General features: G+C 43.7%; 5 protein-coding genes across 5 annotated transcripts; 2 read left to right on the top strand and 3 right to left on the bottom strand.

Moving 5' to 3' along the window:
- Window positions 1-13: 13 nt before the first annotated feature.
- Window positions 14-2,016, bottom strand: V865_007407 (argininosuccinate lyase; the record flags this gene model as incomplete). The annotated part of the gene is made up of 7 exons (XM_066231154.1): window positions 14-337; window positions 493-721; window positions 840-1,297; window positions 1,380-1,523; window positions 1,624-1,798; window positions 1,864-1,893; window positions 1,976-2,016. The coding sequence occupies 7 exons, from the start codon at window positions 2,014-2,016 to the stop codon at window positions 14-16; spliced, it is 1,401 nt and encodes a 466-aa protein (XP_066087251.1).
- A 667-nt stretch (window positions 2,017-2,683) lies between these two features.
- V865_007406 (uncharacterized protein) lies at window positions 2,684-4,319 on the top strand (the record flags this gene model as incomplete). The annotated part of the gene is made up of 2 exons (XM_066231153.1): window positions 2,684-2,942; window positions 3,163-4,319. The coding sequence occupies 2 exons, from the start codon at window positions 2,684-2,686 to the stop codon at window positions 4,317-4,319; spliced, it is 1,416 nt and encodes a 471-aa protein (XP_066087250.1).
- A 568-nt stretch (window positions 4,320-4,887) lies between these two features.
- V865_007405 (uncharacterized protein) lies at window positions 4,888-7,023 on the bottom strand (the record flags this gene model as incomplete). Its single annotated transcript, XM_066231152.1, has 6 exons — window positions 4,888-5,198; window positions 5,322-5,796; window positions 5,884-6,231; window positions 6,361-6,564; window positions 6,625-6,732; window positions 6,793-7,023. The coding sequence occupies 6 exons, from the start codon at window positions 7,021-7,023 to the stop codon at window positions 4,888-4,890; spliced, it is 1,677 nt and encodes a 558-aa protein (XP_066087249.1).
- Window positions 7,024-7,701: 678 nt separating this feature from the next.
- On the top strand, window positions 7,702-9,386 carry V865_007404 (uncharacterized protein; the record flags this gene model as incomplete). Its single annotated transcript, XM_066231151.1, has 3 exons — window positions 7,702-7,732; window positions 7,797-8,815; window positions 8,889-9,386. The coding sequence occupies 3 exons, from the start codon at window positions 7,702-7,704 to the stop codon at window positions 9,384-9,386; spliced, it is 1,548 nt and encodes a 515-aa protein (XP_066087248.1).
- A 567-nt stretch (window positions 9,387-9,953) lies between these two features.
- On the bottom strand, window positions 9,954-10,728 carry V865_007403 (uncharacterized protein; the record flags this gene model as incomplete). Its single annotated transcript, XM_066231150.1, has 2 exons — window positions 9,954-10,288; window positions 10,389-10,728. The coding sequence occupies 2 exons, from the start codon at window positions 10,726-10,728 to the stop codon at window positions 9,954-9,956; spliced, it is 675 nt and encodes a 224-aa protein (XP_066087247.1).
- Between the last annotated feature and the right edge of the window lie 1,790 nt (window positions 10,729-12,518).

Below are 12,518 nucleotides of genomic sequence, written 5' to 3'. Positions count from 1 at the left end.
GAACTCGATTCGATTACTTTCCAATCCTCTCTCTGGCGATATCAACCTGCCTCTTAATCATCGATCTAGCCGGTCCACCAATAGCATTTCGTTTCTCCACGGAGTTCTCAAAATCGAAAACGTCCATCACATCATCCGTGAAATGCTCACTGAGCTCTTTCCATTGTTCCATCATCAAATCTGAGATTTGGATTTTTTGCTGTTCTGCCAAAGCGACGGATCGTCCGGAGATATGATGCGTCTCTCTGAATGGTACTCCCTTTCGGACTAGGTAATCTGCTATGTCGGTTGCTAGCATGTCCATAGTGAGAGCTTGGGACATCTTTGTAGGGTTGATCTGTGAGTTTACAAAATATCAGCATGAGCACTTGGTTTAGATTGGAAGACGAAAATGAAAGAGGATGATAACGACATATGGCAGGAGTTTAAACTCATGATACATTCTCTGCCATCGCCCCTTGAATATCTCCGATTGATGAATGCAATACTCACAGTCAAAGTAGCAATCACGCCCTCAGCGATTCTCAACGCCGCAGAGATAGTATCAACAGCATCGAACAATGGTTCCTTATCCTCTTGCAGATCCTTGTTGTAAGTTGATGGTACACCTTTCAAGGACATCATAAATCCAGCCATCTGACCGAAGGTTCGTCCTGCTTTACCTCGAAGCAATTCAAGGGAGTCGGGGTTCTTCTTTTGGGGCATGATGGATGATCCGGTGCTACGTAAAACAACAAGCGAATATTAGCCTTCATGTTCGAAATGGTAGATATACACTTGAACCACGTGAAAACATTATGGAATGAAGGAGGGGTATATGGAATTTTTGGATGACTCACGAATAAGCATCACTCAATTGAACGAAACCAAATTCAGCCGACGAGTAGATGATCAAATCCTCTGCCATTCTCGACATGTGAATTTGTAACAAACTAGCCCATTGTAACCATTCCACAATGAAGTCTCTATCCGCTACAGCGTGCATCGAGTTCTCACCGATCGATTGGAAACCTAATTCCTTTCTGAGTAATTCCCTATCGAGGGAGTAAGGGTTACCTGCCAAAGCTGCTGAACCTAATGGTAAGACCGAGATACGAGGTTGGAGTTGTCTGAGTCTATCCAAATCAGATAAAAACGATTGAGCGTGGGATAAGAGTAAGTGTGACCATCGGACGGGCTGGGCTCGTTGGAGATGGGTATATCCTGGCATTATGGCGTCGACTTCTTTTTCAGCTCGGGAGACCATGACGTTCAGGAGGTCTTTGAGATATTGTTCGACTTGGGCGGATTCATCCATCTACAACGGATTCAAGGGAGATTCATCAGCTATTCAGTGAAGCGAGATTGACAGTTGAGCTGATAAGACGCAGACGACTCACGAGCCAGATTCTCATGTCGGTAGCAACCTGGTCATTCCTAGATCTACCAGTATGCAATTTACCTCCAATGTCTTTACCGATAATTTCAGATAATCGTCTTTCGTTGGCGGTGTGGATATCTTCGTCGTCGGGCTGGATGGCGAACTGATAACACAATTTATAAATATCAGTAAACTGCAATCAAATACTAAACTACAAGGTGATATCTTCTGAATAAGTGACATTTGTCAATCGCTCAACTCACCTTGCCTTCAGCCCATTCACCTTCGACAATCTTCAATCCCCTCTCAATCTCCTTCTGTTCCTTTTCATTCACGATACCAGCCTTCAACAATGCTTTCGAAAAGGCAATTGAACCTTTGACATCGGCAGCGTACATTCGTTTATCATATTTGAGAGACTGGTTGAATTCGTGCATCCTACGTATGTGGAAGACTATTAGCTTTCGGATTGTGTGAAGGATTATGGTCTTCAAAAAGCTCACAGTGGATCTGTTGATCCTGTAAATCGACCGCTACGAGACCAGTCATGAATAAGCTACAAATCTAACGTTGATGACCTTTCCCAAATTTGGAAAGATAAGAGCGAGCACCTACCCCCATAGTTTCCTTTTGGTGAAATCTTGTTCTGAAGACATTTTGTCCGGATGTCAGATGTATAGACAATAGGTCAATTGCTCAAGAGAAGGATGTTTCCAAGGTTGTATTGGATCGATGACAAGTGTATCATGTAGAGTTTTCAGCATGATAACGAGCCAGTAACTGATTCGACTCTTTATCCGAGTCGGTTACGGTGAGTTTATTTTCACAATTCGGATGGACCGTGCATGATAGTGTAGATTACGTAACGAAACAGAGTATGGATACTCCGCATCTCAGCCTGAGTTGTATTCCATCAATTCCAGTGAAACGAGTACTATAGGATCATAGAGGATGATGTACTACTTACTACTCGATTGCTACAAAGCGCATGTACATACATATATATATATGTATAACAGACAACCATTGTGTACATCTCTATCTTAACACTTCTTACTCATCACTATATATATACTCACATCATCATCTTCAATTACAGTAGACGATGATCGCGTGAACACCAACAACAGTGCCTTACAACGACAAACACGTCGATCGAAAATCGCAGATTGTAAATAAAGTTTATCACTGTGAGACAGAGCGACATTCCTCTCAACAACAACAATAACAACAACAACCCCACAGTAGGAAGTATACGTGAAGTAAGGTTCTTCTCCTTGAGATCAATTTCCTCTCTGCTCAAGATCAAGTGTACCCACCAACATGTCCGAATCACCTACATCCTCCTCGTCCTCCTCAACTTCTATCCCCCGTCTACCTACCCCACCCTCGCCAATCCCATCATCCTCCCATCTACGACCGTCACGTCCAAGAGGTGCATCGACCAACACCGCGCGATCGTACTCTCATAGCTCGACGAGGGATCTGAGCGACTGGGAGATCGAAGAGCTAGAGGAGATACATAGGGCAGGAGGGAGAGGAAGGAAGAGGAATGAACCTACTTCCCCACTCAGAGCTGTCTGTGAGTAACGCTGCTCAATACATCCATACGATTCTAGAAGAGACTGTGGACCTGTTCATGACTTAGAGCATGTTGTACACCTCTACCGCTCTTCTTCACAGTCACTCCCAACGAATGTTTCTCGTCCCCTTCACATCTATCTAATCTTATTATCTCCCTGCTACTATCCCCCTCATACATGATACACCCCTTCTATCAAAACATGCTAACCCCTCAACAGTATACGTAGTTTCGCTCTACTTGATCTTCCAAATCCTGACCCGTTCAGACGACCTGGACATCTTCCCTTCCTCAAATCCCACCACCTCATCCATCCGACAATCTCACTCACCACCTTCCTCGATGGAAGTCCCCTCCTATCCTCATTTGCCATACGGTTTCCCTCCTATTCCCAATCCCATCCCATCTGCCCTCCCACCACAACCAGGTACAAGTTGGTGGCGATTATTTTTTGGGGTATTACTCTACCCTGTTTACCTGCTGGCTACTATCCTTACTACGCCATTACCACTTCTTCTCAATCTCTTATACCTTCTCAAAGAACTGCTCAAAGTTATATTGTATCCTATACTTGTTGTACTCTACACACTATACGGGACGTTCATCTCTGCTCCTCTAAGCGTGGTACGAAGAGTGCTAGAAGCTTTTTACCCCCTGGTGGTATTTATAGGTGGATTGGTGGGGGTTGGATGCACACTCGGATTGGGTGTAGGGTGGATAGGAAGATGGGTATTGGACAGTATACTCAACTGGAAGAATAGACGACAAGCCGAATCTAAACTTAGAAGAAGGGAGAAGATGGAAAGGGATAGGGATATGAAGGATCTAAGGAGAATCAGAGAAGCTGAGATCGATTTTGAATTAGAGAGATTACATGATAGATTTATACCTAAGACTCCTACTTCCACGAGTCAGAGTCACAGCTCAAAAGCAAGAATGATCAGTTCTGTTGGTGGGAGAAGACCGGTGTTGAATTTGAATATCGGTACGACGGATATAAGAGGAACGAAGAAAGATGAGAGAAGACAACAGGAATTACAAGTGCAATCACAACGAAGGAAATCAATTTCGTCCAGTGAAAGTGAAAGGTTGACCACTCCCACGGTCACCTCCAGTGGAAATGGGAGTGGGAGTCGAGGTGGTAGTTTCGGTGCGGGGAAGAGGGATCGTAGGATTGAAACGTTCGAGACGACTTATACGACTAGTACAGGTACTGGTACGGGCAATAGGAATAATAATAAAAAGAAAGATGGAAGGAGATTGAGTTTCCAAGATCAAGATGATTTTGAAAGTATGGGGATTGGAAGTAGTAGAGAACCTATGGTTGTTGGTATTAGGAAAAGAGGTGTAAGAGAGACGTATACTGTACATGGGTAGGTAATGGATGGATTTTCACCCCGATCTGGATCTGGGTCGGCTGTTCGAGTTGTATTTTGTAGGTGAGAGTAAAGTTTTCGTACGATATAAAATCATGTCGATTTCAGCTTGTGTCATTAAACAGATGTAAGGAAGGGGAAAAAAACTTGTATATAACGATACATAGGTTGTTTCATGATGATTGTTTCAGTTGTAATTTCATACATTGGGCTTTTGTTTGTACTTTGAATAAATTTCAGATGTTCGACTCGAACAGGACGAAGACAAAGACGAACGTTTCCATGTTATAATTTTGTATAATATCTAGATGACTCATAATGAATTTTCATGTCATGTCATGTCATGTCATTGTACGGCCGAGTCGCTTATAATCATCAGTCGACTCTGAAACTTGTCAGAGGGGGACAGGACTACCGGTATCAAAACAGTAAACATTGAAAGGACATGACCTTTCAAGTATATATTGGTTATTCATGCTTGGTATATTTATATATATATTAAAGAATCCCCTAATCCTCTATGACCCAAAAATCGCTGATATATATGAAATCCTTTTAAGTTGTCTTTACTAAAACATGACTTTCGCATTATCATACAATTGTTTCATGACATTCTCACCGTTTCTCAAATTCGTCTTTGCTATAATCTGCTGTTGATCACCATACTTGTTTATGAATTCATCATGTTTGTATATGTTGACTTGTCTTCTTCTGAATCCTTGAACACCAGAGAAGAAATCTTTGGATAGTGGTTTAGGCTGTTTGCTGGGTTTGTTAAATGCGGGTGGTATAGCTGAAGAGGTTGAAGGTGAAGTCGATGTGGAAGAAGGTGAAGGTGAATTCATAATTACTGAATAAATGTCTCTTAAAAGCTCGAAATCTAACCAAAAACAGGAAAGAAAATTTGGTCAGTTCAATCAATCTCCCACCCTTTTGATTGATCGCATTCTTGGTTCTTGACCTTGATGATCATTTGTTATCTAGCGAGTTATGTGTAACTCACCAGTAGGAAAGAAAATATCAAAATAACCCTGTTTGACCAAAAACGTCTCACAGGGGATCATACTTCCTCCATACCTAGTCTGGACTACCGGTCCATTCCTACCTTCCACCGCATCAGGTAACGTATCGAAATCAGAAATCAACAATCGATGATTGGGTAATTTTTCTCGCAGATGTTCTAAAAACAAAATCGATTTGGTAGGTAAGAAATCGGGTTGAGATAAATTGGCTGAGAATGGTAAACTTGTGTATAACGATCTGAGCAAGCCAGAGTATAAGAGAGGAGACGACAGCGGGGGTGTAGTTGATGAACTAGGAGGTAAGAGTCTTTTGTATGCTAGTACTCGTCGAATGAGGGGATCGGTAATGGGTTCGTAGATCATGGAGAAATCTCCACTTGCATCGATCGCGACTACGCCCTGGAAAGGTGTGAGGGTCGAGATGTCGTATCGGATCATGTCGTGGGCAAAATTATCCTAGTATGATGAACAAAAAAAGCTATCAGCAGTCACTTTGAAAAGTTGACTTGAAGCTGATTTCGCCAAAGCCAAGATTTTACTCACAAATACCTCCAAAGCCACCACAAAACAAGCTTCCCCACCTTTGCTAACCCCATCAATCGTTCCATCCCACTTGAAAAAATCCGAATTGATCACAGTCACTTTATCTCCAAACCCCTCTTTCTCTGCTCTTTCCTTTTGACCTTTCGCTAACGAGGCTGAAATTTCGATAATTCGATATTCTACTTTTTCGTATATCTCTGGATAGTTCTGTTGAAGGTAATGGAGGGAGTCAATCATGAATGAACCGTTACCTGCTCCTATTTCGTATAGTATAAGGGGTTCATGTGGGAAATGATTGAGTTTGTAAGATTGGAGGATTGCTGAGAGGAGGGTACGGGCGTAATAAGGCTGGGGTTATTGAGTGGGATGGTTATATCCAAATCATACGTTTGTGTAGAGGATAGAAGATGATCGTATCACGGACAAAGTTAGCATATAGTATGATATATATTTGTATTGTGAAGTAGTATAACCCACCTTGAACAACTCTGTCGGGGTATGCCAAACCTGTCTACCCAATCCCCCTGTCTGTCCCGTAGTAGGTTCCAAACCATATTCCTTCTCGTACCTCTCAGCGACAGCTTCCTGGAAAGCAGCCGTATCTGCGAAACTTGAAAAATCGAATCCTTCCTTTGGAGGGGTGAAAATCGTAGCATTTCGGGAGAAATATCCATAACTCGGCTATCATATGGTCAAATATCAGCTTTCCTGTGCTTCAGAAACGTAAGAGAGCTAACATACATTATATAGACTATCATCTATGAAATCTCTTACTAGCATCTTCACCCTTGTAGGAGGTTCTTTACGGGACGTCAGCTCGGAAGCCGTCACTCTCCTCCAGTGAACATGCTATAACCGTATGTATCAGCTACGAAACCACGGACCAATTGGCGTTGAGCTGGTACTTACATCTGGATCAGGAGCATCAGAAAAGCTCAACGAGGTATTATAATTATACCTCTCCTTATCCCTTCGTTTGTTAGTTTCGGACGAGCTGGATTGATGTCGGACCGAAAGACCTGGAAGGAGAAAGGACGGTATATCTATTTTCTGCTGAGTCAATCGAGCTGAAGTAGTACATCTTGACGATCTTGTGAGCGCATGTTTGATTCCTCTAGAGGAGGATGAAGCTATTGACATGGCTCTGTGGGGGTTTGTTTTCAGCTGAACGAAAAGGATCAAATATGTTATCGACTTGTTCATCTTCGGTAACGGGTCAATGGGTGAATGATATGTGGATGACTTGAATAAGGTGATCTACCATATATGAACCATATATAAACACCAACCGTTTCCGGCGGTTTACACTACATGCTACAACCTACTTCCTTACCCCCCTTGTCCATATCCATGCATACCGCTTGATATGTTGATACGACCACCCCATCCACCCAACCATGAAATAGACCATACATCCTAGCAGTCAACACCCAACTGTGATTACGCTCCACCCACCACCCCAGCTTGATCCCTAAGATCCAGACTCTCATCTACCGAGCTGAAAGCGGTGTTACCCAGTCGAAAGCAGGGCCCCCGCTGTCATCACTTCACGCTCACCTTCACCTTCACCACGCGCAACCCTAATCACACATCACTCATCACCCTCAACCAGTCCAACATCTGGAGAGGGTTTCCGCACAGCAAATCATCCACAGTTTCGCCCTCGAGGTGTGATCACTGCTAGGCCTATCGCAGCTGTACAACAGAGCACGATACAGCTCGACCACTCCTTCAAGTTCCCATCAAGAGTCAATCTTAGAAGAACGCACTTCTTCCCAAGTGATCAAATTTGCACTACCACACACATCCTCAATCGCGATGACTCAAATTCCTCTTGGAGCGCAACTGTGTGAGTAACAGCTAAATCATCTCGTCGTGACCTGTATACTGATCCATCTCATCCATCCGAGCAGCTCCCGTTGACCTCCCCCCTCCACCACCTAACGCTGATCCTCGAGAACCTTCTCCCGCGCTCACTCCCCGCCAGAGGGGATCTCGTACACCCCAAAGATCGCGCTCTCCACTCGCATCACGAGATGCATCGCCCGTCCGACCCATAGGTCAAGGTAGATCCCACTCATCCGAACTGGGTTCATCACCTCCCTCCACGCTCCAACAACCCATTCCCAAATCTACCTCCGGTACACCCTCACCATCTGTACCTATTCAAACTCACTCTCATCACTTATCTAGACCCTCTTCACCCTCTTCTATCCACTCGTCCGGATCAGCCATATTCGAAAGAGATATAGAATTACCTCCTGTCGCGTCGTTATCTCTCAACCCTAATCCAACCCATCAACAACAACATCATACCCTCAATCACAAATCCAGTAGATTATCGCATCTCTCTCATGGATCCGCACTGGACCATACTGTCCCAACGGTATTGGACGATGCCGTCGAAGCGTTGACTGCGGGTGGGTTAGACGGTACGAGCAGGGGATTTGAAGGATTGGAAATCGAAGCTCCTGCCCCTGCTCCTGTTCCGTCCACCATTGGTGTAGGCATGGCCAGACAATCTTCTTCCAGTATCCCAAGAAAGATTTCCTCTGGTCCTCGAGGTTCAAGTGGTAATATCCATTCGAGGTCACCTTCACCGATCTCAATCGCATCGAAAACTTCTTCGATCACTTCTCCAGCTACTTCCCCTCCGATTTTAGGTCAACTAAACACCCAACAACAGCAATCAGCTGGCTTTATTGGGACCGGACAGAACTCAAGTCAACTTAGTCCCACGGCTGGAGAACAAGGTCTGCCTGGAACTGTTCCTCGACCTGCTATGCCTCAACGAATCAGTACCGGTCCTCAAGTTCCTGGAGGTTGGGCGTCAGCCTTCGGAGGTGGACCCTCAGCAGGTGCTACCACTTTACCTGGTCAACCCGAGAACAGTGTAGTAGCCGATGACAGGGCTGCATCACCTAGTTCAGATGTAAGTTGATACCTCCCAATTAGTGATATATCATACTTGGACATTGCTAATTCCTGTATATGATTACCTATAGAGCCCCAATAATGCCTTCCAAACACTAACACCTACATCCCTACCATCCCACATCTCACCAAACAAGAACAAACATCGTATCTCGTACTTGTCACCAAACGATCTTTTATTATCTTTACCTACAAAGGTAACTTCTTTGGAAGATATAACTTCAGGTAATTTATCACCTGATCATTTACCTGGAACGGTTTCACCATCCATGTCAACTCGATCACCAGTCATGTCACCTCATAATCCCCTTTCGGGCGATCTAAGTCCAGTGACCGCTGGAGGTATTGGACCTGGAGCTACACCCCCTCCTCAAGGCCCAGTACAAGGTAGACAGGTTCAACCGAAATCGTCTTTCGATAATTACTCGTCTGGCCGTCCTGGCGCGTTAGGCGGGTTGGGTCTGGGTGAAGGTGAATGGGAGAGGGAAGGTTTGGGAAAAGGGTTGGAACAGAGATTGGAAGAGGTTGCTCAAGGACAGGGTCAGGGTCAAAGTCAGATTCAACCGTAGTCTGCAGAGTGTATTTGCAATGTTGAGAGAAATATAATTGTATAAAGATTCCTGTTTTTTCTTCTTTTTTTCCGGTTGATCGAAATACCAAACAAGCTACCAGATATCACTTGGGTCCATCGATCATCAATTTAAACTTCTTCGACGGCTTAAGGCCTTATTCCTCTAGTCTGGGAAGAAGATAAGCGCGATTGAATATATTTCTTTTCCTCATTTGGGATATTCCGATTTCCTTTTCTCTTTGTTCGGGTTCACCATTAACTATCAGTATTGAGTTATGACAAAGTTTTATAAGCAGTAATTATCGTAAATAAGGCCTATCTATGTATATGCGTTTCTCTCTGTCGTTTTTGTCATGAAAGAAATAGGATCAAACAATTGGACTGGATATTGTTGATCAGCTAGGATATACATCATCATTATACAACATATTTTACATTGTAGCAGAACGCTTAAGATCTCTTAACTAATTCTATACTTTGGACTGTAAGATGTGGTATGGGTAGGAATGACGATTAGAGTGCAGAGCAATGATTACAGCACGATAAATCTTCTTCTAAGCAGATATTACTGTCCTTCTGTCAATCTTCCAATCTCCTCCCTCTCCCTCTCACCATCCTTCTCCAACCTCTTCTCTCCCGCACTCGCACCTCCTCCACTTATCTTCAGCCCCTCATCGGCAGACGAGAGGGAATAAGCGATAAGTTGAGCAACTACCAATCGATGATAACTGATTCCTCGATTTTGCAATTTCTTGATCGTCCCTGATACGCCGACTACTCTCGGTATAACCTGTTTACCTCCTAGGGAAGAGAGGAAGGTGAGTCCGGACCATATGAGACGGTAGTATGGTCGAGCGATTCGGATGAATGTGAGTGTCGTAAGTGGGGAGTGGTATATCACTGTTCATAGTGAAATTTAGCTTGGGAAATACGGTTTTCCACTTTGATATACTGCCATACCAGTTGAGGTTTGACTGGAGCGAGAGAAAAGATAACTCACCTCTGAAACTACTAGCTACCCTCGCCCAACCTTCATCACCAAATACATCCTGTATACAACCCCTGACAGCTTTATATATAACTTGTTCGTCTCCTATACCCAAAGCTGGCTGGGAAGTGGGTACGACGAATGGTATTTTAGGTATTGCCGATAATCCAATCTCATCATCATCTTCGTCATCACCGTCTTCATCTTCTTCGGCCGCCTGTTGGGGATTGTATTCGAGGTACAGGTTGAGGGCTTCTTCCTCTGATAGTTGTGTAGGGTTAGGGATAGTAGGAGTCAATGTAGATGGGATGAGGAATTCCACAAGGAGATATCGATTTTTGAATCGGACCATTGTTAATCGTTGGCTGGTCTCCTCTAATTCTCTTTCAGTACTCAGTAATCTGCCTGTGAATGTGGATCGCAGGCTCAATCGTACTTTATCAACGCTGTATGATCTGGATAGCCTTATACTCGCATGTTCTAATCTAATCTAGCATCCATTAAACTGGGAATTTCAATTTCAATTTCAACATTTTCGTATGATTAACTCACACGCGACAAGCACGTGAACAATCCATGCGATCTTGGCAAATTTGATTATTCCGTCCATTAAACTTTCTTGTCTTACCACGCAGCTCTCGTTTATTTGCTGATCATGGTTATACTCGTTAATAAAAGTTTTTCCACGATCGCTTAGCAGACTTCCTCTTAAGGTAAAGCAAGGTACATGTACATGTACATGTGTATCTTGGGGACTGTGCAGATCAGGTCCAATCCCGAACTCTGGGATCTGGGATTTGCGCTGATCATCCAATCGCATTCACCCCGCAGCAACTTTTGTTTGTTTGTTTTGTTTGTACAGTACTAGGATTGTATCCGATTTTCTTCAATGGCTTTGCATGACTATTCTTGGGTTGGATTCTTAACGTAAACGAACCTTTACTCGGGATGTTGAACTGTAATTCAATGTTTGTACAGTATCATCCTTGTCTGTTGTTGGTGATGTTTATCCGTCTAACGGCGGTGGCAGGTAAACACGACGATCCTTCAACAGAACAAAAGAAGTTTTTCAAACTGTAAGTCAGGCTGTTCTGTTCCGATCGTTCTGGTCGTCCCTGATCACACATCCATACTGCTGTACCACATGTTTGGATTCAAGCTCAAACTTTCGGCCGATCTGAAGAATTCTGGGAGGCTAACCCTTAGCAATCCAAGTTGGTAGGATTCTAGACTGAGAAATTGGAGCTGCGATCGTACAAATACCATACTGATGACCGAGGTGAGATAGGGATGTTCTCCTTTCTTTTGCTTCACTGCTGGAGAATAGGTAGCATGACGTAGACTGTTGGAGTAAAAAGAAGACTAGTACATCCGCCCCACTTCTACAACGGAGTAGCACATCATAGTATACTATGAACTATGATCATCGAGCGGGTCCTCGTTCATACGCGACCGAAGACGAGTCTCACCATCAGCTTCTGTGCACTGCGCACCATCACCTTACCAGTCGATCAGTCGATCACTGCGCCAAGAAGAAGTACCGGAAAGAAGCATCTTTATACCTGAACCCTCCCTCTACCCATTCCTCCCGGGATGTGCGGATGGCAATCAATCTTGAGGATCTGAATGTTTCGGGTCTAGCACCCGATGCGTGCACATGGCATGATCTTTCTAAACCCCACCCTCTTCCCAAGAATGGTTCCGTCTTACCCTATTCCGGGTGAGGCAACCATGCATAAAAAGAGAAAACTTTTCGATCATTTACCGGTTGAGCTGCAGCAGTGAGTTGCTATTTGCGAAAGCTTCCGATCTCGTCCAAAGTGACTGAAAGCGTATCAGATAAGGTCATGTCAACTAAACCTGAAAAGGGTAAATAAGAACCATGCTTTTATTACTCTTTCAAGTAAATTCGGAAGTTTTTACCATAACTTTATGAGTTCTCGTAGTTTTTCCAGACCACCAGGTAAAACAACGTCACTCCTGTATGTTACGCTACCTTACAGCTCCAACACAATTTTTCGATTTTCACGATCAAGGATTCAGAATTTAAATTCATATATTTATCTGATAAAATATCTTAACCCCCACTTTCACTCTTCCTTTTCTTTCCTTTCTTGTATAACATACAAATACATACACAAG

Source organism: Kwoniella europaea, chromosome 2 (genome assembly GCF_036810445.1).
Source record: "Kwoniella europaea PYCC6329 chromosome 2, complete sequence".
Classification (NCBI taxonomy): Eukaryota; Fungi; Basidiomycota; class Tremellomycetes; order Tremellales; family Cryptococcaceae; genus Kwoniella; species Kwoniella europaea.
The sequence above is the reverse complement of the archived record's forward strand: the minus strand, read 5'-3'. Positions and strand labels throughout refer to the sequence as shown.